Genomic DNA, 25,569 nt, shown 5'->3' on the forward strand with positions numbered 1-25,569 from the left:
AAGTTTCTGACGCGTTAGATGGTTCTAGAGTACTGTTGTATTTATGAAAAATGAGAAGCAATCGTTTAAAGCTAGTGTCATGATTTTCTTGCATATTTTGTTTCAAGAAGGCCTTTTTCTAGTGTCTAGCAGTAGTCTGTGCAAGCAGGTTAGCGTTCCGTTTTGCCAAGCCCTGTGTTTTCACCATCAAGAAGCTTTTCCCTACCTCCTCGAGTCCAATACCAACGCGGGTTAACACTAGACGACTACACTAATCGAAACAGGCTTGGAGGTCCGCCTCGAGGTCCCAAGATTTGTCTGCCCAAGGAGCACTTCGGACAAGTAGGTACTGGTAAATCCTTGCCAAAGCTCTCCTGGCTTTCGCGCTTTCCCAGTGCTCACTGTCCAGTCTGTACCGTAGGATGCGAAATAAATTTCCATCTTCACCCCCATATGCTGAGGTAAGTCGCTCTAGACATCATATTACCTGAACCTTAACTCGAAGGCAGATCTTCACGAGAACATAAGTGCTTCGCATCAGAGCACATTTCATATTTCCATCTAGTAGTTTTGTGCGAAGTTGGTTCGTGGTGTCCATGGCCTGCATGCAGACGGATTTGTTGACCTATCAGATGTGAGAGGCTGTTGTATTCGCATCGAAGACTTAAAGTTGCGCCTCCAAAGAGTACATCCAATGGGTGCACTCCAAAGGAGTTTAAATGTCTCCTCGCCTCCCATAGCGGAAGGCTAACTCACAACTTTCAAAAGCCTAAGTCCACCCAATTCGAAGGACTGGACCCTAAATGCTCTATGGATACGGCAGCAGTAGTAAGAATTTCGTACCACTCCACATCTGGCCCAGGTCCGTCAAAAAGTGTCTCCATGTGCCTCAAACGCGGCTTCCTGTTGCTGCCCTTGGGCCTCTCACCAGCCGAGTAGTCGGTACCAAATATTCTCAACCCTTTTACAAGGAAATGAAGGGTTCACTTGATCTCCACCAGAGTTGTCGTTTGTGAAAACAACATGTATTACTGGAAGGTGCCACTTGACTTAGAGCAAGAGAGGCTATGTTTTCGCTTTTTTGTTCCTTAACGTATGTTCTACCTGTAAAAGCCAGTAACGCTTACCGATCCCGGTTTTTCGGTTCCGAAGAAACCAGGCCCTTTTTACTTCCCGAGCGTAAGCAAAGGAAGTATTGTAATCGAGTCCGTCGGCCGACTCTCTACTTTTACGTTTTCTCGATCTTTCATGGCCCCTAGAAGACGAAGAAATAGGTCTCCCATTTCCGTCTGTCTGTCCGTCTGTCCGTCCGTCTGTCCGTCCGTCTGTCCGTCTGTCCGTCTGCCCCCGGATTTTTATTAGACAGATAATCTCCGAAAGTACTCGACCGATTGTTGTGAAATTTTGTACTTATATTAAGAATATCATGTAGATGGTAAAACGCTAACCAAAATTTGTCTAATCATCCCCACCACTAATGCGATGACGTCACTTCAAAATTGTACATAGTAAATGGGTTTTCAATTGTATAAAATAACATAGTCCTACACATGTAGTTTACAACTCTGAATCGACTTTTCACCCGAAACGTCCAGATTTTTGGAAAAAAAATCAAAATTATAAAACAACATTTTGAAATTTAATTTTTAATCTGCTAACCAGAATGCTTTGAAATGTTGTAGATGTTTTAAGGCTATAAAGAGCATCATAAATCTTTAGTCAAAAAATATTTGCTTATCCCCTCCAAAAACTTGATGACGTCAGCTCAAAAGTTTGTGGAATAAATCATATCTAAAATGTACAAAATATGATGAGCCTGTACTTGTGATCTATCACCCCATTCATATTTTTTGGATTTGCATATACAGGGTGACTCAAAAAAATTAATGAATGCGTAAATATATTTTATTGATTTAATCAGGAACTACAAAACCGAATGCTCTGAAATCTTGCAGATGTTTTAAGGTCATAAAGAGCATAATAAATGTTTAGTCAAAATATATTTGCTTATCCCCTCCAAAAACTTGATGACGTCAGCTCGAAAGTTTGCCGAATAAATCATATTTAAAATGTACAAAATATGATGAGCCTGTACTTGTCATTTATCACTCCATTCATATTTTTTGGATTTGCATATACAGAGTGACTCAAAAAAATTAATGAATGCGTAAATATATTTTATTGATTTAATCAGGAACTACAAAACGGAATGCTCTGACATCTTGCAGATGTTTTAAGGTTATAAAGAGCATAATAAATGTTTAGTCAAAATATATTTGTTTATCCCCTCCAAAAACTTGATGACGTCAGCTCGAAAATTTGCCGAATAAATCATATCTAAAATGTACAAAATATGATCAGTCTGTACTTGTGATCTATCACTCCATTCATATTTTTTGGATTTACATATACAGGGTGATTCAAGAAAATAAATGAAAGCGTAAATTTATTTTACTGATTTACTCAGGAACTACAAAACCGAATGCTTCGAAATCTTGAAGATATTTTAAAATTATCATAAGCATGGTAAATTTTTGATCAAAACGTATTTGGTCGTCCCCCCTAAAAAATTTATGACGTCACCACAAAATTTTGCTGAATAAATCCTATCTAAAATGTACAAAATATGGTGAGTCTCTTCTTGTGATTTATCATTCCATTCAAATTTTTTCGATTTGCATATACAGGGTGACTCAAAAAAATTAATGAATGCGTAAATTTATTTTATTGATTTAATCAGGAACTACAAAACCGAATGCTTTGAAATCTTGCAGATGTTTTAAGGTTATAAAGAGCATAATAAATTTTTAATCAAAATATATTTGGTTATCTTCTACAAAAAACTGATGACGTCAGCTCAAAAGTTTGCCGAATAAATCGTATCTAAAATGTACAAAATATGATGAGTCTGTACTTGTGATTTATCATTCCATTCATATTTTTGGATTTGCATATGCAGGGTGACTCAAAAAAATTAATGAAGGCGTGAATTTATTTTATCGATTTAATCAGGAATTACAAAACCGAATGCTTTGAAATCTTGGGAATATTTTAAAGTTATTATAAGCATGGTAAACTTTTGTTCAAAATGTATTTGTTCATCCTTCCTAAAAAAATTGATGACGTCACCCTTAAATTTTGCTGAATAAATCCTATCTAAAATGCAAAAAATATGATGAGTTTGTACTTGTGATTTATCATTCCATTCATATTTTTTAGATTTTCTTAAGAGGTGGTTCAAAAAAATTAATGAAGTCAATTTATTTTATTGATTAAATTAAAGGCAACACTTATTATTAGTATTACACCCCCAACCAACCCAATTTGGTAGACACAAAATTTGTTAAAGGAAAAACTCGGTTGAAACATAAGGGTAGCACGCTTATTTACATCGACTTTAACATTACAGACCTGCATTTGTTTTATGCGTTCACTTGGTTCCGCGAATGTGAAATAGACATGTTTATAATCAACCAATTGTGAATTTCACCGTCAAGAATTAAAATAAAACCCAATGTTTTATATAATAAGCGGAAGTCGAAGCAATAAAACCGATGGTCGTTTTGTTTACAGTTTCTCTGTTTGACTCTCACGTATGCTGTTACGCCTGTCATCTTAAATTAAGAATGTTTATACATACACGATTTTCAGTTGCCTCTGATACGTATACGTGAGTAAATTGTTTCGTTATTTTATTGATTATTACAAATCAATATTCAAAACGACCCAATTCATTTTCCCGCAAATTTGAGAATATAATAATTTTATTCTTAGTATTACACTACATCTATCCCAACTGATATACGTGTCCTTGCAAAAATGTTGATGACGTCATCGCAATTTTTTTTTAAATTCCTACTACAAAAATGTAATGAGAAAAAAACACAATAGGCATGCAGTCGTCAAGTTTCCGACAGCGAGGGAAGTACTGTCTAAGCTCTTTAGACCAATTTTTTTCAGATATATTAAAAACCGTCACCTTTTCGGTCTAACACTTTCGTAAATTTTTTCTATTATTGCGAGTAACATAGTGATGATAAAGGAAAAGAACCTTTTCAGATTACAAAAAAGGAATATTTGATACATTATTTTCTCCTGGAAAAAAGAATAAACACTTAGGGCACTTGCTTATGACGTAATCGGTCATTTAGTCTCTACTGTCCTACTCTTACGAAAAACAACAATCTTGGTACATCATATCCAGTAGTGAAGAAAAAGAACGTTAACTGTAAAATTTCAACAAACTGTCCATGAATATTTTATACTGAAGTAGCATGGTTTATCAGCACAGGAAGAGCTTAATACCCATTCTGTAACTTTTAAACTGACTTTGGAACCATCAATTACCAACCGGTTGAATTATGCTCATGATTGAATATTATTACATATTATACAGAGGAAATATCATGACAGAATACTAAGTTTTCTTCTTGAGAAAAGAACATTTTTTCATGACGATTTCTGTAGAAAGAACTGCTTTCTGTGAAAAAACAAAGTTGTTAGTTCCTCATGACGGTTTCTGTAGAAAGAAATTTTCCTGTCATAATCAAGTACATTCCAGTGCTTCAACCCGGATTATAAAAGTTCAAACTGGTTTAGGGATATGGATATAAACGCTGGTGCATAAGTAGGTACAGCACCACTTAAATTTATGCGGCACCTTCCATTGTACAATATACAACTCACCAATTAAGAATTTTAAACCGCCAAAAAAATTTAAAAAATAAATTTATTGTAGGGCATAGCACCATTTGACTAAAGCGAAACAATTGATAACGGACGTTAATTTTACGTATTTAAGAACGTTTTTCCACCATTTGTTGTTATTGTTTTGAGGAGTTTACAATTGTCCCACGCTGCTAACACTGCATTTTTTAATTCGTCAGTTGTGGCATATATAAACATAATATACCAGATTGCGCCAAACATTTTCGATAGGGTTTAGGTCGGCCGATGGGGCTGACCACCTCATAACCAGGGCGCCGACCTATCTGAGTAAATTCTTGAATCACCGACACATTAGTCAACGTAACTAAGCGAAGTTCTTCGCATTATTTACATGACACACTGCAGAAGCATTTTATCACTTTAGTTTTTTCACTATAAAAATATAAATACCACAGGCGTGCTCAAGGTACTACTTTACTTAGTTAGTGTTGTGGTGGTTTGTCAGTCATCTTCGATTTTCCCATACTGATAAATCTATCGCAAGGGTGGCAGTAAGCTTTAAAGCCAGCTTTTAGAACAATAATTGTCAACATAAATTCACGGCCTTGGTGTCTGCAGCTCAAAGCCTACACGCTTATGGATTACTCCGTAGTGTCCGCACCCTGTTTATAACTCGCACTTCTTGGTCCTGTAACCACTCTATTTTTGCCCGACTTTGTGTCAATTTTTGCATAGTCCTGTTGAAACAACCAATCGTCCTTCTTGCGGTTATTAAAAATGATTAGCTATTTACCAATGTTTCCTATTATTCATTTTTGTAGAAGAAAATAGTCCCCAAACCATTAATAAGCTTCCTCCGCCAAAATTTTTTTAAGAGAAATAACGAAGTTCTTTTCTTAAATCTCTCTAATAGGAGTTAAAACTATACAGATCACCAAAATTAAATTTCTTTTCATCTAGGAATATTATGTAAGATGACAATATTTTGTCATTTTGTTTTATTAGCAAATGTTATATGGTAAACTGGAGTATTTCAGAGTCTGATTATTTTGCCCATCCACTTCAAACCTGACACATGTTATTAATGGATATGAAAAACCTCGTCTCGATGATTCACAGGAAATCCAAAGTATTATTGATAACATGATAACAATTGTGTATTAACGATGTAGACTTTTTTAATTCATCATAATATTACTAAAATCATCTTCAAAAATATTAATACAGATAAGTGATAACACACAATTAAAAAAACATTCAGGGTGATGAGATCATAAAAACTGGGTTTTACAATAAGGGTATGATAATCTCAAGGCCGTTTTTGTGGAAGAGAAACCATGTTAGCCAGTGTATCGACCTTATAAAACACAAGAAAATAACATGCTCCAAAATCCTACTTAAAGTTTATTATTAAATTCATTACATACTTTACATAAATTAACAGTTACTAACCATATATTATAGCCACATAGTGTGTATATTAGGTATGGAATAAAATGTGACAGACGGTCGGACGAGTAATTCACTATTTCTTTTGTTTTATATTCTGAGAAAAAAAAAAAGAAATTTTTCTATTAAAAGTATCAGAACTGTGACGTCATTGATACACAATTTGAATACAGTTTATTTCGTATATAGTATATACCTACTTACAAAAAGTATGAATCATTAGACCAAGTAATGTAAATAAAAGCGAACCCACACATGGAAGAAATTTGTAACTATTTTAAAGTACAAACGATTTGTCATGCGGGGTCACTTGTCAAGAACAAATGAAAAAAATTGTCTTTACGCTTGATTAATTTTTTTCATTTGGGTAAATATTTTATCCAATTAGCTTTTCCGTTGCATCGCATCAAAAAATCTAAGAGTAAGTATTGACATTGCATCGAGTTATGCTTTCCTTAGTTTTTATATAGAGGAATTTTATTGGCATACATTCAAATTAACAGTACTTCAGCATGCCATTTTCGCATCGCATTACGGCATCTCGTTGAAATGCGCCTTGAATAATTCATTTCAATAAATATTTCATTAAAGCGGAAAAAATTAATAACAGTAACATATTACCAGACACGTGAATTGCTCGGAACGTGTCAGCGCGGTCACGTGGATTAGAAAATATGACTTCGATTTCAGTTGCAGAAGGCAAAAAACGGACGAAATCGTCGAAGCGGACACTCTCCAAATGACAATGAACGCAAAAGAAATAGAGTTTTATTAAAAAAAGTAGTGAAAGCGTCGCGCGATTGTAGAAATGTTTGTTATATTGTGGAATTTTGTAGGTAATCACGTTTTGCATTAAAAGTGCATTATTTTGTGTTTTCTGGTTGCCGTTTCTGCTCTGGCAGAGAGACGAGCGGCATTATTGTTAATTAAAAGCGTCTCACAATGTGGTAAAAGATTCCTTTCATTTCACGTTTTTTTCATGGCGGTGGGATAAAATGGTGGGTGCGCCGACACTTAAGTTTGTATAAACAAAGGAAACGTTAATAAGAGCTAATATGACGAGTTGAATTCGGAAACAATAGAAAAGTATTGCAGGACAGATCCATAAATTTCGGCTGAAGTCAACGTTTTTAAATTATTGTTGCATGGTGATGATTTACGCACTGCTATTTCTGGCGAAATGTGACGGATGTGAAGGGTAAAACTAGGTGGAATGGAGTTTAAACGATATCGTGTTTACTTTCCTTTTTTTCTTGCTTTTGTAATTAACAGAGAAATAATATTTAATGTGAATAAATTGAACATTATAAAACGCAAAAACAATAATTAGCGCTATGAAGTTTTTTTTATGACTTGCATAATATGTACTGTGTTTGTTGAACAGTGTAATTAATGAACCAATATTTGTTCAAATATTTAATATTTTGTGGTGATTCTTAATTAGGAAAAATCTCTCTGTTTAAGTAATACATTTTTTTAATTTGTACGAGGAGTCCAGTGGATTTTGCTATAAAGGATAATTAATGAATTACTTTGGTTTTTAAATTTTAATTAAAAATACAATATTCCGCCATTAATTTTTTCCGTAGTGGGAAAGAAATATGAACATATTATTTTGGTATGAGGTTACTCAGCAGTTCATTATTTAAAAATTCATTACACTCCGGTACAAAGTCAATACAGGGTTGTCAAAATAAATACATAAAAGTATGTATCAACTAACTTCCAACATTTTTATATAACCACGTGGATTTACGTGCTGTTAACACTTAAAATGTTTGTTTAAGGAAACAGATAAGGCGTTTTTTTAAATTAATCCATGAACAATAAAAAAGCACGAACTAAATATTTAGATACATACCAGTATTTAATTTATTTTCCCTGGCCATTTATGTATTAAGTATTTATAGGATCTTCTTTCAGGAACAAAGCCCCACCTTATTTAGAGTTGGCTAGGCTAATTACTTTTTATTTTTTTATATTTTTTTTTAGTTTTTATTACATTCTGTGTTTGTACAGGATCAATAAATAAAATAATTAGCATTTTATCTGTGTGTTGTGGCGAAATTTAGGCAAAAACATTATAATTTCTCTTTGTCAAGAGAAATAAAATGGAAAATAATACGAGAACAGGTAGCCTCGTGTTATTTCTAATTTTTTTCCAATTTTTATTTCTCGAACCAAGGAAGTAATATAACAGAGTCCATCTGACGAACGGCGACGTTTGTTTTTACACGTTACATGACCCCTAGAATATGAAGAAATAGGTCTCCCGTTTTTGTTTACCTATCGTCTGTCTGTCGTCTGTGTCGACTCTTATTCAACAGATAATCTCTGAAACTACTGGCCTGACTGTTGTCAAATTTTATACGTATGTTAGGAATATCGCCTAGATATTAAAACGTTAATCAAGGTTTGTTTAATCGTCCCCACCAACAATTTGATGACGTCTGCTCAACATTTCACCTAATAAAGTTTATTTAAATTTTATACAATAATGTGCTCCTGTACTTATTGTTCATTAATCGACCTTGATTTTGTTTATTATTATTATCATTTTTATTGTTTCATTCTTTTTCTTCTTTAGATACATAATAAGAATACGGAGAAGCCGATTCCGTAGAGTTGCTGAAAGAGCGTCAATAAAAGGTCCGGGTTCGAATTCGATCTCTGCAATTCCTAATTTTTCTTTATCGAATAAATGAAAAACAGTTCACCGTATTGTCCCAAAAACTAGAGAATACGGTAATGTTGTTGTTAGCATTATACTGCACCTATTGAAATTGTGTCCCTACTAACATGTTGATGACGTCATCACAACATTTTTTGTAGGAAATCTCACTATAAACATACGCATAGCATGCTTCTTTTTTGTATTAAGAAAATCTAGTTTTTAGTTTAATTGAAAAATGCTAAGAAATATTTTTTGTATTCAAAGAATAAGACACGTTTTCAACCAGTCTCTGCTCCCTGTTCTTGAGAGTAGAGGAGCCTTTAACAATCCACTGTTGCTTTTAATTTTGATGTGTATTGTTTATTTAGATATATAAGATATTTATATTAGTATAGAATTTATTCAGAACTGCTAATACAGGGTGACCGACAATAATTCATAAATGAGAAAATATATTTTGTTGATCAAATTAAAAATGATTCAAACTATCGTAAAAAATAATTTTATAATTTTTCGAAAAAGCTGGATATGCTGTACTGTACTTTAGCGGCGAAGGAAGTTCTGACTAAACAAACTTAGATCAATTTTTATTTTTATTCTGGTGAGTGCCTGTATAGTGTAACCAGCTATATTCCGTATCTACTGCTTTATAGGTATAATTTGTCCCACCCTTAATAACCACCCTCCCTTTAAAATCTGTTTACCTATCGTCAGTATCTACTATTTAAATCTATTTTAATATTTAAATTCTATTGTGTTTATGTTTGCCATTGAGAACGTCAGATGAATGAAAACAGAATATCTCTGGACATGCTACAACAAGAAAGCAGCAAATATATATTGTGCAGCCACTGACTTCTACTTAAAATTGATTTATAACGGTTATTTCGGATTCGATGGGTTAGAAGTCAAGTGCTTTTGTTCAAACTCTCATCACGAATTTTTACTTCCCGAGCTTAAGCTAAGTCGAGTCCATCGGACGAATTGCCACTTTTATGTTTTCTCGACGTTTCATTACCCCTACAGTACGAGAAAAGTAATCTCCGGTTTCCACCTGTCTGCCTGTCTGTCTTCCTGTCTGTCTGCCGTCTGTATCCATTTTTACTAGACACGTAATCTCCGAAACAGCTTGACCGATTGTTCTCAAATTTTGTATGTACATACAGCCTGTTATTGAAAGGTAGGTACGTACAAAATAAAATCGGCAATTGGTTTCGAAGTATAGGTGCTAAAAGTTAAAAAAAGTTCAGGTAAAAGTGTTCCCCTTTTAGAGATAAAAATTATTAAAATTTATGTCCAAATTCGTTGTACGCCTCTGATAAAAAGATCTTCTTTCGTTTCTACAGCAACCTTTAGTCTTGACAAAAGTTTTATTGTTACAGTTGCTAGGATTTACTAAAATAAATTAATTTTACCTATTTTTCCTTCAGTAGCGTCTAAAAAGGTTGGATAAGGGTTAATTTTCCCCTTATAATTTTGATAACACAAGATAAGTTTTTCCGACTTCTCAGACTTCGCGAAGAACTGTCCATTTTCTTGTACGTATCTTTCAATAACACCCTGTATATTAGAGATATTATGTAAATGGTTAAATGCTAACCAAAATTTAGCAAATTATCCCCATCAACAATCTGATGACGTCATCTCAATGAACCGCATTTTAAAATAATTTCAGTGTTATACAAAAATATACTCCTATACTTAGTAGTGTAAGAATCCGCTTTCAGTTTTTTCGCTAAACGTTCAAATTTTCGCAAGGTATAATAATGTTGTATTACCAACACAGAATATAAATCTCCTTGGCTCAGTGGCTCAGTGGTTCAGTAGAACAGGCGACCTGCATTCTGCAGTCATAGGTTCGATACCGAACTTGGCTCTTTTCTTTTTTTTCTTACACTGCTAATGCGTTCTGACTAATTTTCTTTTGTGCTGTGACTAGTATTATCCATGTAGATGCCGTCATCACAAATTTTTTATTGGTCAAATTAAGAACGAGTAACCCAATTTTTTCGAAAGTGAATACGCACATTTTTATAATTTCTGTTTTAAGAAGCCAAACTCATTCAAATCAAACTAACTTCTACATGACTTTCTTTCAATGTATAAACATATATAAACACTTAAGTTTCAGATTGGTACTACCTAGTGCTGAAGGACATTTTATCGCTGGGGTGCGGGAGTGTAATTTATGCCGCCGGTTTTTATTTCACAGAAGTTATCACAACGAAAATAGTAAAAAAATATTTATAATAAGGAGCTGGATTTGTCGGTTATACTTATAGCCTTCGACCAATTTTTTATTGATCAAATTAAGAACCTTATTTTGTAGAAAATTTGAGAATATCCACGACTTTATTTAATTATGATCAAATAAGAATAATCATCTTTTTTAAAATGTTGTGTTCCATTGTGTTTAATTAATCGTTTAGTCCTCTGTTTTGAGGAGACAACTTATTCAAATCAAATAAAATTTTACGTGACATTCTTTCGATGTATAAACATAAACAATCGAAGTTGAGCATGTACACTGATAATAATACACTCTTTTCCGACGGTTATTTGCTTTGAAAATATTTCATATTGAATCTGCACCTCCGCGGCGTATGCTGTTCGAGGTGTCATTTACACCACTGGTTTTTTCTATAGAAAGATTATCAGAAAAATAAAAAATTTCAAAAATTTTGTATAATTTTTCAAAGAAGCGGAAATTATTTGACTATACTTCCAGGGCGAGGGAAATTCTGTTGAAGTAACCTTGGACCAATTAAATGGTGATTTTGTTACCTTTAATGTCATTTAACAATGGAAAATCGTGTCCTATAAATTTTGTCTTGTTATTTTAAAATATCGCAATGACATACCGAAAATAAAAATATAGTTATTCAAGATTGTTAAGACTATAACTTCAACATCTTTTTTCAAAACAACTGTGCAAGTTAATAATTTTTATACTAATCTAAAATAAGTGCATCTAATTATCTAATCATAGTATAAAGTAAAGCGATCACTTTTTTACAAACAGATTATTTCCAAGTATTTAAAATTTTGATGGATGAGAGGAAATGATGTGAAACAGAAAACATCGAAATATCAGCAAAAAATAAGTTTCCTGGAAAAGTATACATTCATGATAAGTGGTCTTCCTCACAATCTATAAAATACGATTTCCAAAAGTTTTAAGTGCCCTATAAAATTCATAAAATTCAGTGTCCATAAAATTTCACTTACGTAAAAGTTAGAAATAGTTCAGACCACACTCTATTGAATGCGATCTAAAAAAGTTTTAGTCGTTTATTATTGCCATAGAATCCTCTGTTTACAGGAGGACTTTTTCAACACTATACTAAATTTGAAGGTGCTTTCATTGAACTAGCATCAACTGAACTGTGAGTCAGTGGGGATATTTAATCCTATATTATTACTACGAATCAACAGGTGGCCTCCTCAAAATGTGCCACTAGAAACTTTGGAAGTTAACATAAATAACTCCCATAAATATTGTTCTTTATTTGATTTTTAATGTTGTTCTTGTATTACAGTCAAACTTAATCGTGACTGGAGAACTGAATTTTACAATATGTTTTTATTATTGTCTTATAGCTTAAAACTATCCGTATGATTTATATAGATTTATGAGGTCACTATTGAAACAGATAATAAATATCAGACTTCAGATGACCTGAGTTTTCGATTTGGCGAAACCGTTTTACTTTGCTTTTTCGGTGTAGGTTGTTTGTTTTGTACGAAATTTTACTGTATTATTATTATCATAGGAAAATTATTCGATCAAATTTCGTATTTCCTCTGAACACTATCTCCTTTTAATACAAAGAAAAACATAACATCCAGAAAATTTAAGAGATAGTTGGTATTTATACAGACGTTATTGTGTGGCTAAATTACTAAGTTGAATATAAAATTATCTTAAATCAGCACATCAGCTGTTCCATAAAAGGTCCTTCAAACAAATGAGAGCAAAAGAACAAAATTTCTCCGCTAATAATAATAATTTGCAATATGATGTGAAATTCTCGTCTAATTTAAAGGTAAAAGTATAAATAGCATCCTTGCCTTCTACAGACTGTACATGTGGTGTTTGAAGTAAAAACAATGTTTACTGAGATAATTCGATGGGGAAATTAGCTATAGCATTTCATTTTCTTAATAAACTAAATATTTTTCACATATTACCATTGAAATATATATCATTTGATATTTTTTCTGTACTGTCCAGAATATTTGTATTTGAAAATAGTGTTATCACAAAGTAAAATTTATTTAGTGGTAGTAGAATAAGTGATGCATGTTTTTATGATAAAAATTATAAATTACAATTTTTAAAATGTTATGATAAATAATATATTTTTTAAATGTATTGATAATTCTGCAACAAACTCCTATGATGGTGTAAGTATGGTGAATATTGAGTATTGTATTTTTATTTCTTAATTTTTGCTTCAGGATTGTTGGGTTTGTATTTTTTCTGAACAAAACAATATAAATATGGATTTTCCATAAGTTTCTATATAACGAGTGCTAGTGAATCCTAATTCAAACTGATGCTTGCGGTGTCAAATAAAATGGATCACCCTTCTTACGTTGTGCAATAAAACGGTGAGTTGTGTAGTCAGATGTCCGTAGAAAAGAAGGTAGGTAAATAAAATGAGATACAAATTTACGATAGAAATAAGTCTCACTTATTTCTTCATTTAGAATTAATCCTAATTCCAGATGCTGTCTCCAACAAAAATATCCGTAGGATAATAGTATGAAATATGAAACTAAATTTCTTCTAGTAAAAAGTATTTCCATTATTATATTTCTACCAGACTCAGCTGTCGACTGATCATCTAAGTGAATAAACTAATTTCAACGTAACATTAAGCGAAAAGCTATGACTGGATTAAAGCATATATTGCATCTTTTCTTTTTGTTATTATTACACATACATTATTTTTTACTGTTACATTTATGAAATTATCTATTCCGAGGGAGGTAAAAGCGTTTATATTAAATTTTGTGTTTATTGCTTTCTGTATTCTTTATTTCATTAAATTCGTATACACCCTTCCAATTTATCCAATACAACAATTCTTAATAAATTCTAGAATTTTACTTATTTATTAATGTTTGTAAATAAGATTTTTTTAAATCACTTAACAAGACAACAAGACGTTGCTGTGAGAATTAAGTTCGCGACAGATGTTGTTTACCTAATTTAGCGGAAACTTATCTTAATTAACACAGATTTAGTTACTAATGTTGAGGTTTAGATGCGATTGTATACATTTGTTGATACTACCTCCAGATTTTTTTTATTATTTATGGGACTTATTAAGACAAGGCACTGACCGTCCAAAAAGTTTAATTATTCACAAAAACTGGTCTGAGAAGACTCTACATTAATTTCACTTTCAAGACACAGGGGTCACAAAGGGGTACCTAGTACATTAACAATTCTTAAATAAAAATGTAGTCAGAAATACCAAACCCCAATTATAGTACTTACGACGAATAACTGAAGTTTTCTTGATAACATGTCACTAATGAAAGGATCACTCTAAAGCGTCTAAATAAAGCTTTCTCGCTCTCCACTGAGGGTTGTGAGCTCCGTATACATCGTCCATCAGATCTCTTCCACAGTTCTTCTGCCGGAAACCTCAAGGACGCGCCGACTGCACAGTGAACATTAGACCCATCGTCGCAGATCCTCCGTTAAGGTCAGGTGAAAAGAACGTTTCATCATGCAACTCAATGGGTGTTAATTCTGAAGGAATTGCGCCATAATAACTGTAACCAATGGAACCAAGGCAAATTTGTTTTGTTAATTGAGCAGCATAAAGAACAAAGGCTTTCCGGAGGCTGCAGAATTTGAATTTGCTTATCTGTATATCACGTGTCAACAATAACGGTCGCGTTTGCGACTGTACAGGCGACAAGTGGTTCTGGAATGAGGCGGTTCACCTTGCCATCAAGGTGTTTAGGCGCCCACGGCAGAACTGGCCAATTCTGTTGCAGGTGAACGAATCGAAGAATTTCGGGTGGTGTGGGCGCAGCAAGCAGAGTGAAATTCGACGGTTGAGAAAGCGGAGATTATGTAATAGGTCGTTGGTTTTTCATGGGTGGAAATGTTGATTTTCGGGTGAAAGAAAACAAGCGCTCCGAAAATCATATCTTTATTTTATCTGTTTTCTTAAGTGTTTCTTTCATACAACAACAACAACAAACGATAGAGTAGTAGCTTATACATGGATTTTCTATTATGCGTGCTGACACAACCGCAAGTTCTGATTGAATCTGTTTAATAGATACTTGTAAGTACAAGTTTGTACTCTATAATTACACATAAGAATGCTATGTCACAACTGATACAATACGGTTGACTAGCTTGTCACGCGCTGACATGGAATGTTACTTAGAGTGCAAAATTCCGTCCCTGAAAAAGAAAAATTTATTTATTTTTTATTCAGATTTATGGAGAAAAAATTTTCCTATTAGGTGTCAATAATAAATTTCGTGAATACCTGAAATAATACCATTAGCCAAAGTGATCAAAAACAATTCCGACAAGATGTGTTTAAAGTTCTTAAAAATATTCTACCTCAGTAACCCATCTTTAAATAATTTTCCGTTGTTTGATACATTTGTTTCTTAGAGCTACGCATGCAGGTTTTTGACAAAAAAGACAACATTTCTCAATTTAGGAGTAAAAAATCGATTGTTCTGAAGTTCCATTCCAACAAGGTAATGATGCCATCTCAAAATTTTGTTAAGCGAATTTTACTTTAGTAAAAGTGTACTAATTTTGTATCTATGGAGCGGATCAGAAAAAAAAATTGAACTAAAAGTGCAAATATACAGGGTTGCTAAAAAGAATGGAAGCAGTTGAATATCTCGGGAACGGTTAGTTGGACCTTCTTGAAATTTTGGCTACATAAAAATAACCAAGCTCTATTTTCTGTAATAGTTTTTAACTTTAAACTTCATATGTTTTCAAGATGCAAGGCTAACTTGATTTTTTTTTAAATAGCATCACTAGTCATACCGTCAATTTTTGAATATAAGAATTTTTCTTAATTCAGAACTGTAACACATGCATACACTATTTTTAACTAAAATGGCAAATAAAATGATAAATTATATATTTACTATGAATAAATTCTAAAACAGAAAATTGTAGTTAGTTTTGAAAATACTGTCATCCATTTGTCAGTGTGTACTGAAAAGCAAGCTTCTACATCCAGGTTTAAAAACATTTCAATAAAACACTAAAATGTCACCATTAACAGAAACTGAACGAATAGAAATCTTGATGGTAGGATATGACGAAAGACGCCGAAGCAATACTGAAGTAGTGGTTTTTAATGAAACTCATCCCAATCGATAACAAGTCTCTAGGTCGACGATTTCAAAAACATTGCGCAGATTTAACGAAACTGGTAATGTTAGAAATCGTCAAAGAACCGAAAGACCAAAAAGTGTTACAAATGACGAGAACTCTTTTAATATCATGTTAGATGTAACTGAAAATCCAAAAGCTTCAGTGCAATGATTGGCATTAAACCACATTTGAGTAGAGGCTGAGTTCAAAAAATGTTAATTGCCGTAACTGTAGATATTAGTCCAATACAAATCCACACTGGATGGAGGAGGTTCATACACAGTATGAATATTACAAAAAATTAATGTTTGGTGCGGCATTATTGGTTGTCACATTGTAGGCCCCTTCCTTCTTCATTAACGGAAATTTAACGCCTGACAAATACCTCAAAATTTTGCAACAAAGTATTATTCCTCGACTTAGAAATATATTTCCCGACTATGAGAATCCAAATTTACCTGCAGAGTTCATCTGGTTCCAGCAAAATGGAGCACCACCTCACTTTGACGTCAAATATGGTAGGGTGGGTATGACGAAGGGGGAAGTTGAGTGGCCAGCTAGGTCACCCGATTTAACCCCACTTGACTTTTTTCTGTGCGGTTATATAAAAAATTGAGTTTATGTTAATAGGCAACAAAGCATCGAAGAACTCCAAGAAAGAATATTAAATATGATGGCTGATATTCCTCCTAATATTCTAACAGATCTATTTGAGAAATTTGTGCAACGCATTCAGTATTGCCAGGAGGTAAATGAAGAACATTCGAATATTCGTTGTAAAATTATTGTTTTTTAAATGTTAATTTCATCTTTTTTCAATAATGTAATTTTTTTTCAAAAAGCTTTCATAACAATGCATTCACTATTTACAATCATTAAATCGAAGTATTGTTATTTCTAGATTTTTTTGTAAATTGTCTGGAAACAGCATTTAAAAATGAGTCTGTTACGCTGGCACTTTTCTTTCAGTTTGTGTATCCTCAGTTCTATAATTTTTACAATGATTGGGCAGTAGTATAATTGTCAAATCAAACGAACTTACCTGTGAAGTTCGATTCCAATTATATTAGACGTCCAGTCCGAAGATATCACTTGATTTTAGATACTGGTAGTATGCCCTTTGTGCTACTCTACGCCACTGAGTTTAAAAATTGTTATTTCCCCCTCTCTGGGTACTGCTCCACCGATTCTCCGTTGCTGCGTCATTTTGTTTAAAGTGGAATGCACAACCTGGCGTGAGGGTAAAGATTTATGCCGTGTACGGGTTGGGTGGGAAGTGATATCAATTGGTCAAGGTAACAAGATTGATATTTTGCGGTCTGTAAAATTTTTCGTCCGAAGGCGAATGTGTCCCGCAAGGGTCGATTATAGACTTGTGTAAACATTTTGGAGGTATTAGACCACCCACACACGTTTTGTTTATCATCGCTGAAGACAGCCCGGTCGTTTTTCTGAAGAGCTCGATGCATGTCTCGTGGAATGGGGCGTGAAAATTGATATGTCCACCCCCGATTTTTCCAATATACGTTTGATCCAACGACTAAAGGTTTTGGTTGTGTCTATGTAGTCCGTGAGCGTGATTGCCGCACATGTCGCTGGTTGGTCGAGGAAGTATGGAATGTGCAGTCAGGGCTGTTCCCCGCTGCGAATTGAAGGTTTCGTGGTGTGATCAATGACAAATTTTGAAACCTTGTTCGTCTTCCCCAATCTGAGACAATTTGATAAGATGCAGTGCCTGCAGCCGTTGTCCTGTTATCAACGCTAGTAGGGTAATTAATTTTGCTGATAAAAGGCTGAGGGGGAGAGGGTGCTGGGCGAAGTACGTTTTCAGGTGTCCTAAAACACGACTGAGGTCCCAAGTCGTTTGATATTTGAGTTTTTGGGGCCTCAATCGTTTTATGCCTTTAAGACAATCGTTTTATGCCTTTAAGAAACCTTCTTAGATTACTGTCGTTTCCAACATCGGCGGGCAGGATGACAGCTAACGCTGAGCGATGGGAGTTGAAGGTGCTATTAGCAGCATTCGTTTTTGTATACAAATGTTGTAAGAAGATGATTACCGCCTCTGTTTGGGTGGTGTAAACAGGGATTCCCTTTTCGTAACAATATCTCTATAACTTGTAGCTGACGTTATATTGTCTTAAGGTGCTGGGAGTAATGGACGCTATTGCAGTGGTGATAGCCGCTGGTGGCATTCCCTTCAAGCGTAAGCCTTCCCCGATAATTTCCCTGCCACCAGGGTGAGGTTGGCTGCAAGTAGATGACGTGTCCTGAAAGGGGATGTTAACAGTGACTCGTCTGGTTCAAAAAATATAACTGGGCTAGTCAACAGTCTTTCGAAAAATGGGGACCATGGTTGTGAAGGCCAATGCGGCATTACCACTACGCCCTCAGCTTTGTGCGTAAGACTAGAGCAAACGGTGGGAAAGCGTAAAAGTAATTATAGTTCCAGGGAACAGTAAATGCATCACATGCGATTGCGCCTGGATCTTGATGCCACGACATATATTGGGGCCATTTATGATTCAACCGCGATGCAAATAAATCTATGGTGGGGCAACCAAACCGTTGAATAATTTGTTGGAAAGCTTTTTCATTGAGACTCCATTATGTATCTGTGGAGTGTTCGTGATTCGCGATCTGCGTCTATATTGTCTTTTGGAGGGGATATGTGCCGCGTATAATCATAAATCGCGTATTTCACACCACTGCCAAATTTCCATAGCTAAATCGCCTAGTTGTGGGTGTCGAACGCTACCCATTTTTGATATAGCTTAGCGCGGTGGTATTGCCTGTTCTGATCAGTATGTTGCATGATCTGAGTGGTTTACAAAAACCATTTTAGACCAAAAAATGTTGCTAGTAATTCTAGATAATTGATATGTTTATACGTTTTTCTTTCTCTTATTCCACCAACCGTGTCTATTCTCCCCGTTGCAGTGTGCCCCCCCCAACCGTTTAAAGAAGCGTCGGTGGAAATGATTCGCTGATACTCGTCTTACTGAATATTGTTTTTTTTTTTCTTTACTCGAATTGCGGTGTTCCACCGCATGAAGTCTGGCAGAAAAACAGCTGACAGTTGTATTTTTGCTTTATAGTTTAAAGCATGGTGGGAAAGCGCTTTGCATTTTCCTCCTTCTAGTTGTCGAGTATATAGCCAACCGTATTTAATGGCGGTTGTCCGAATGTGGAGTTCTTGACGTTTCTCCGGATGGAGAGCAATTGTCCTGGTTTTTCTGTTAAATAAAAAACCCTAAGTACTGACATGTCTGTGAGGGGTGTAGCTGACTCTTTGATTCATTGATTATGAATCCCAAGGATTGTAGGACGTGAACGGTTTTTCCCGTTCCCCGTAGGCAACCGGAATATGAGTTGCCAAGTATGAGAAAATCGCCTAAATATTTGGCGCATAAATTACCTTGAGAATGCAAGTAAGTAACCTCGTAATTTTGCTAAATACATTCGGAACTATCGCTAATCCGAAAGGCAGCGCTGTAAATTCGTACAGGTTTTGTTCAAATTTAAATCTCAAATATTTCCGAAGACTTGAGTGAATTGGGATGAATAAATACCCATCGGTAAGATCGAGTGACGTCACATACATGTTAGGCTGTAAAAGTCGTGTGACGGTACGATAATTATAATTATAATTATAATCATCCATTTTGAAGTGAGGTGTCAAAATGAATTGGTTTAAGCGTTTTAAATTAAAGATGAACCTGGAGGACAGCTTCGATTTTTGGCGAAGAAAATATGGGGACAGGTGTTGCTATCTCGATTGCCCCGGTGTTTAATAATTAGGATACGACCTCGGCCAAAGCTGTGTTTTGGGTGCGTGGTAGCTTTCACGTAGGCGGTGCTACTTGATATGGAGTGGCTTGGAATGGGATTTTATAGCCCTTAATCCAGTTTAAGATGTTTGTATTTTTGGTGATCTTTCACCAGACCAAGACATAGTGACTTAATTTGACCAGCATAACGGTGGTTTACCTCAGTTAACGGGGTTGATGGCGATTGTATTTCGTGTGGCTGGATGCCGGGGGTTGCCCTCGGTATGATCTCGTCTCTCCCTGGCGGCGAGTCGGGCCTGCCCGGTTTAAAGACCTATTGCCAGACGTTGATTGTGATGAACCGACTGTTGGTTTGTTCTAGTTTGCCCCGGCGTCTTTTTTCCTGCGAGTTCCCGTGGGAGGGCCAGGAGGCGGGGCCTTCAGGTCGTAGCCCGACTTTTGGAGGGCTTTGGCAGTCTTTAGGCGCTCTGCAAGGACCTCGCCAAAAAAGGGAGGTATCAGTCTGACTTTGTGCAATGTTTCTTTTGCTGACTTGTTGAGATAGGGCAAGACTGGTGTCGCCCGAATTATGACATATGGTAAAAAAAGTTTGTCAAATTTTTTATTGCGTCGGAAACCAATGTCAGAAGCTCTGGCTGTGAAGGGGTGGAAGTCAATAATATATTGAAGGCTTGACCCAATGGTGCCAGCCCAAGGCCCACGTGTTGCTGAGCCGAAAATGCGTGGTTGTCTTTTTTGACGATCAGAGCGGGTAACGCTGGCATCAGTTTCGAGTTTAAAATTGGCGCCTGTAAGTTGGGGCAATTTTTTGGCAGGAAGTATTTATTTTTAAAGACCACGAACTATCCAAGCCGTTAGCTACATAAAGAGTCCAACGACTAGCGAGAGCCGTGTGCAAGGCAAACTCGGTAGTTTTTGATTCGGAAAGGATCGGCGCCAAATATGGTCAAGATCTCCTCCTCCAGAGCCGGGCCTTAGATCGCTAAAATGGGCGAGTCCGGTTCTGTCTCCGCACGAGACGTGGGGTCCGGTTCTGGCTCGGCGCGAGACGCTGAGTCCGCTGGTTTGTCGCTCGAATGTTCGAAGCGTGTTAGCTCGCTGGCGCTGGTGTGATCGACGCTCGCACCTGTGTGTGGGCTGCGTGATCTGGAGCGGCTGGTGGACCGACGAGGACGCCGACTTTTTGCGCGTTCTCGTACGTCTGCTGGGCTGCTTTGACGACGACACTGCCGAGTGGTTACGCAGTTCCGTACATCTGAGTGTTGGCGGTCTCCGCGATAAGAACGCCGAGTCTTTACGCGTGTCTTATCGTGGGACAGGGAGCGGTCGCGACGGCGATGTTTTCGCCTTCGCTTGCAACGGTCTTCCAACGTTCGTAAGCGCCGTTTCAGCTCCCCGCGCGAAAGGCGAGCCGAGGACTCTGAGGAGGTACGGCGATTGTCGGCTGGCATTGTTGCCTGCAAGAGATTGCTGGAAGTCTAAAAATGTTAGAAAGATTACCTGTGCAGATGAACAGGATGTTCTGATGCAACACAGTGAAAAGATAATTTGCTGGTTGCAGAGACTCGTGGTGTCGAGGCGGCCACAAAGGAACGAATGACGCAGCAACGGAGAATCGGTGGAGCAGTACCCAGAGAGGGGGAAATAACAATTTTTAAACTCAGTGGCGTAGAGTAGCACAAAGGGCATACTACCAGTATCTAAAATCAAGTGATATCGAGGACTGGACGTCGTGATATAATTTTTGACTAAAACTAGAACTTGAGTATGCCCAGATTCAACAAACTGTTGTCGCGATATTCAACTGCTTCCGTACTTTTTAGCGACCCTGTGTCGTTAATGAATAAACAGCATCTCATAGTTTACTTAATTTTAAAATTAATTTCCTAAACAAAGGTTCCTTTCTAATATCTTGCATTTAATAAACATACAAATTTTGTTAAAACAATAAATTAAGGAAAACTATGCAAAAATGTGCGGAGATACCGATGAGAAAGAAGCGACAACAAGTGAAGGTGATAATTTCATCTTTTATAAATTCATTATATTTAACGATCATACAGAGGAAGTGCAAATTTGAATAACCTGAACGAAAATCCTATAAAGAATAAAAAAGCTTTAGGCGCTGAGGCTAGCTGAAATTGAAATCCGTCCTCGTTACAGTTTAATGAATAATACATGTTAATTTGATGCTTAGTACCGGCTGCAGTAATGAAGAGTTTATCACATTAAGGAAAACATATGTTCATCAGCGACGGTTTCTAAATCAAGAATCTGTAATGAAATAGCTGAGCGGACATTAGTCGGAATACCTTTTTTACTGTCATCGCAAGAAATATTTCAGCATCGTAACAGCATATCAGATGCATATGACATTGATAAGTTACAGCCAAATAGTTTTTTTTTAATAAATTTTAAGCTTGATAGTTCTGCTAAAATAATCTATTAGCAATTGAAACTGAGACAATGTATTTCAAAGAAAGCATCTTTGTAATGAGGCGAAGTATCAGAAAAATATCCTTCGATGTTTCCTGAAGAGTGAAAAATAATTTATCGTTATATTTTCTTTTTACAACAAAATTTCATCAGAATGAATAATTTAACTGTTATTATATCCATTGTTACGAAGTTAGATACTTGTCTTACCTGTAACATTCACTTTTATAAAAGCATCAAAATAACATATCCTTTATTATCATAAAAATCAAACGTCAGGTACCTGCTCGTTTGTGAAAAACAACCAGTCTGCACCGAAGGGTACAAGACGTTTAACGAGGCCTCCAAAATCGTGTTTGCTTTTATTTTATATTAAACTTTTTTGCTTCAAAGTATTGAGTTTCACGGTTGAGTTTGTGCAAAGATATTTTTATAAAATACTTCCCAACCTTCCCAACATGGAAACTAAACTTTAAACGATGTCAAGAACCAGAAAAAGTGGCAAAAATAGCTGCTACATCACATTGTCTTGCATTGTAAACGATTTGATACATGTTTGGGTTAAACTTCGGAGTGTGTAAAATTTTTTGTAAGAAACACGAAGATAAGATATGTCTCAAAAGTTCGAGTACATTACATACATCTCATACAAACATGTATTTTGCATCCAATATCTATATGTTATAAAGCAGAGTGAACTGGCTTTTTACTTCAGTTGCCTACACACATACTTTTTTAAAAGTGTGTAAGCTTATATGTATTAAAAGTTTAGTGTACAATATACAGAGTGTCCTAACATGGACTATTAAAAAGTTGACTCTACTAACAAACAAGTTTAGACCTTATTAAAAATATCTAGTTTATTACTTAGGTGTAATATGATTAATTTGGCGCGGTCTCATTTTCCGTGGTGAAGAGTAGACGATCAGAAAGAGAGAAAAAAACTCTAGCGCTAATTAGAGAAAGATTTTTGTTTACAGCAGGTTTTTCTTCAATAATTTCGAAATCCTTTTATTTCTGTAGGTACACAGCCTTGTTCAGTTGCCTGCCATTCACTTCCTTATTTTTTACGTAAAATTTATAAAATAAAAAACGTCGATTCTGGGTCCTTTTTGTGTTATTTGAAACAAATTTACTTATAAAATAATAAGAGAATTTTATTCATGCTAAAAAAATTTGCGGTCTTTTATAAAGGGTATTGATACAGTACTTATCTCAAAAATTATGCATACTTTAATCATGTGGGCGACATTTGAATGACAAAAAGCTGAATTAATTTGCATATCTTGAGCGTACATATTGTAGGATATAACATTCTAAGTTAGGAACAAAGCTGAAATTACATTTACATATAGTCATATATTATAATACTAAATTTTAAAAAGCAGTGTACAGTTATTGGCACTTTCAGGGTAGAACGAACGTCTTTTGAACACTTGACAAATTGATATATTTATTATAAAAGATTATAAAAAAATTACCGAATAACTGTTTAGCTTTTATAGAGATCATTTTAAAATGTCCGGTTCTTTTACTTGAAAAACACATAAACATATAAAGCTTTGACGTATTTTTGATGTCTGCTCTCTCTCCTATCCGACTGATGCTTAGCTGCACTCGAATACACGGTTAACCTGAAAAGCTGGGTATTGAACTATTGATTAAGTCTGTGATGTTGGTTTTATTTTTAAAGACGGAAACGTGCTATTCAGAAAATAAAATTTAGTTCGTTTTAGAGTTTTCCCGATAAACCAAGGATGCTAAAAAATGCTACCACATAATTCTGGCAATAACTATTAAGTAAACTTTTAGGACAACATACATTTTTCCACACTCACAAGCTACATATGCAGTACAAATCATATGCATATGAAACCTGAATGAAAGTCATCAAAACATTGTCACATATTTTCTGCTTAAAGAACAAACAAGTTCCAAAGTCGAATATCGAACGACTGCCACACCTCCAAGTGGCTATTTTGTAATTTCAGTGTAAATTTGTTTCACATTTTTAAATTCAGTGCCAATTCTGACGTTAAGCTGATACTCTACCGTGAGAGCAGAATTATTGACTGTTTTTCGGTCAAACTAACACCGTCTAGCATTTTTTCCAGAACAACTTTCATTTGAATACGTTGCGCAAACAGCATGTTTTATAGTGCAAAAACTAGTTAATTGGTCGAGTAATTGCATGGATAAATTTCAGCTTCAATTTTTGTTGTTAGCTCTGTCCTACAATTACTCGATTTTTGTCGGAATAATTCACCAACTTGTGCCCTACATATCCAGCTCGGTTGTCATCTCTGTTTATAAATAATGGAACAATCTCTAGGGAATATTCGAGGCAATTTCACACGACCAATTACAAAAGTATACAATTAAGATGAAAACAGACTTATGTATCTCACGAAAATGAAGAAAGCATGTGCGTAACCATACAGCGGTGTGTTTATCTAATTACCATACTGACCTAGATTAGACGAGACGTATTGTTATGCACGATGTCTTTGTGTGGTTTTTGAACATATACAGGTTCCTCACTGGGTAATCTCGGGTTTGGCTCGTGACAAGAACCAAACGTTCATGGGTTCAGATTTACCCTTCATAGTCACCGGACCGCGGTACTCGAAGTGGAACTGCTCGTCGTAGTTGTCCTCCTTGCACAGGAATCTAGAATGGAAAATTGATACGTTTCGTTTAAAATTATGATGATCCACAACTTCTCGCTAAAAAGAATAGTCGTTACAATGTTTAAAAGCGAACTTTAGAGAGAGATAATGACCAATGCAATTTTTAACAAATGAATTAAATACATACAACGTGAATTATCTTAGCAGTATCTATAATTACTGAAAAATTATCATAAATAGGAAATTTCACAATTGGAAATTTTTAAAGATCTTACACTCAACAAATATAAAGAACAATTGTGTGGCAACAGTTGCCAGACGTGACTATTATGTGCAAACATTACGAAGTGGTGATACTTGTAGATCATAAATCAATATAAAGCCGCATATAAAAGTACGTAATTAACTTTTTCTTTTCATGCACTGAAAGCCAATATGACTCACCACAGTTTTTTCAGATTATAACTGATACACCTAGACATAATCCTTTTTACGATAATTCGTACATGTTATGCTAACAATGAGATTATCAACCCCAGTCGAGGGAGCACACCAGGCTGT

At 35.2% G+C, this 25,569-nt stretch overlaps 1 protein-coding gene across 1 annotated transcript in view; it reads right to left on the minus strand.

Annotated features, from left to right (window-relative positions):
• Nucleotides 1-14,936: 14,936 nt before the first annotated feature.
• The window catches only part of LOC135130011 (guanylate cyclase soluble subunit beta-1), a 46,482-nt gene continuing 35,849 nt past the window's right edge, over nucleotides 14,937-25,569 (minus strand). The window contains exons 12-13 of the mRNA XM_064057304.1: nucleotides 24,849-25,048; nucleotides 14,937-15,206 (exon numbers count right to left, since the gene is read on the minus strand). Of these exons, the coding sequence (XP_063913374.1) occupies nucleotides 24,916-25,048 (133 nt within the window). The 3' untranslated portion in view covers nucleotides 14,937-15,206; nucleotides 24,849-24,915. The remainder of the gene's footprint in view (nucleotides 15,207-24,848; nucleotides 25,049-25,569) is intronic.

The sequence above is a fragment of the Zophobas morio genome, unplaced genomic scaffold, assembly GCF_036711695.1.
Source record: "Zophobas morio isolate AGI-343-1 ecotype UQ-CSIRO unplaced genomic scaffold, CSIRO_AGI_Zmor_V1 ptg000002l, whole genome shotgun sequence".
In the NCBI taxonomy this organism is placed as follows: domain Eukaryota; kingdom Metazoa; phylum Arthropoda; class Insecta; order Coleoptera; family Tenebrionidae; genus Zophobas; species Zophobas morio.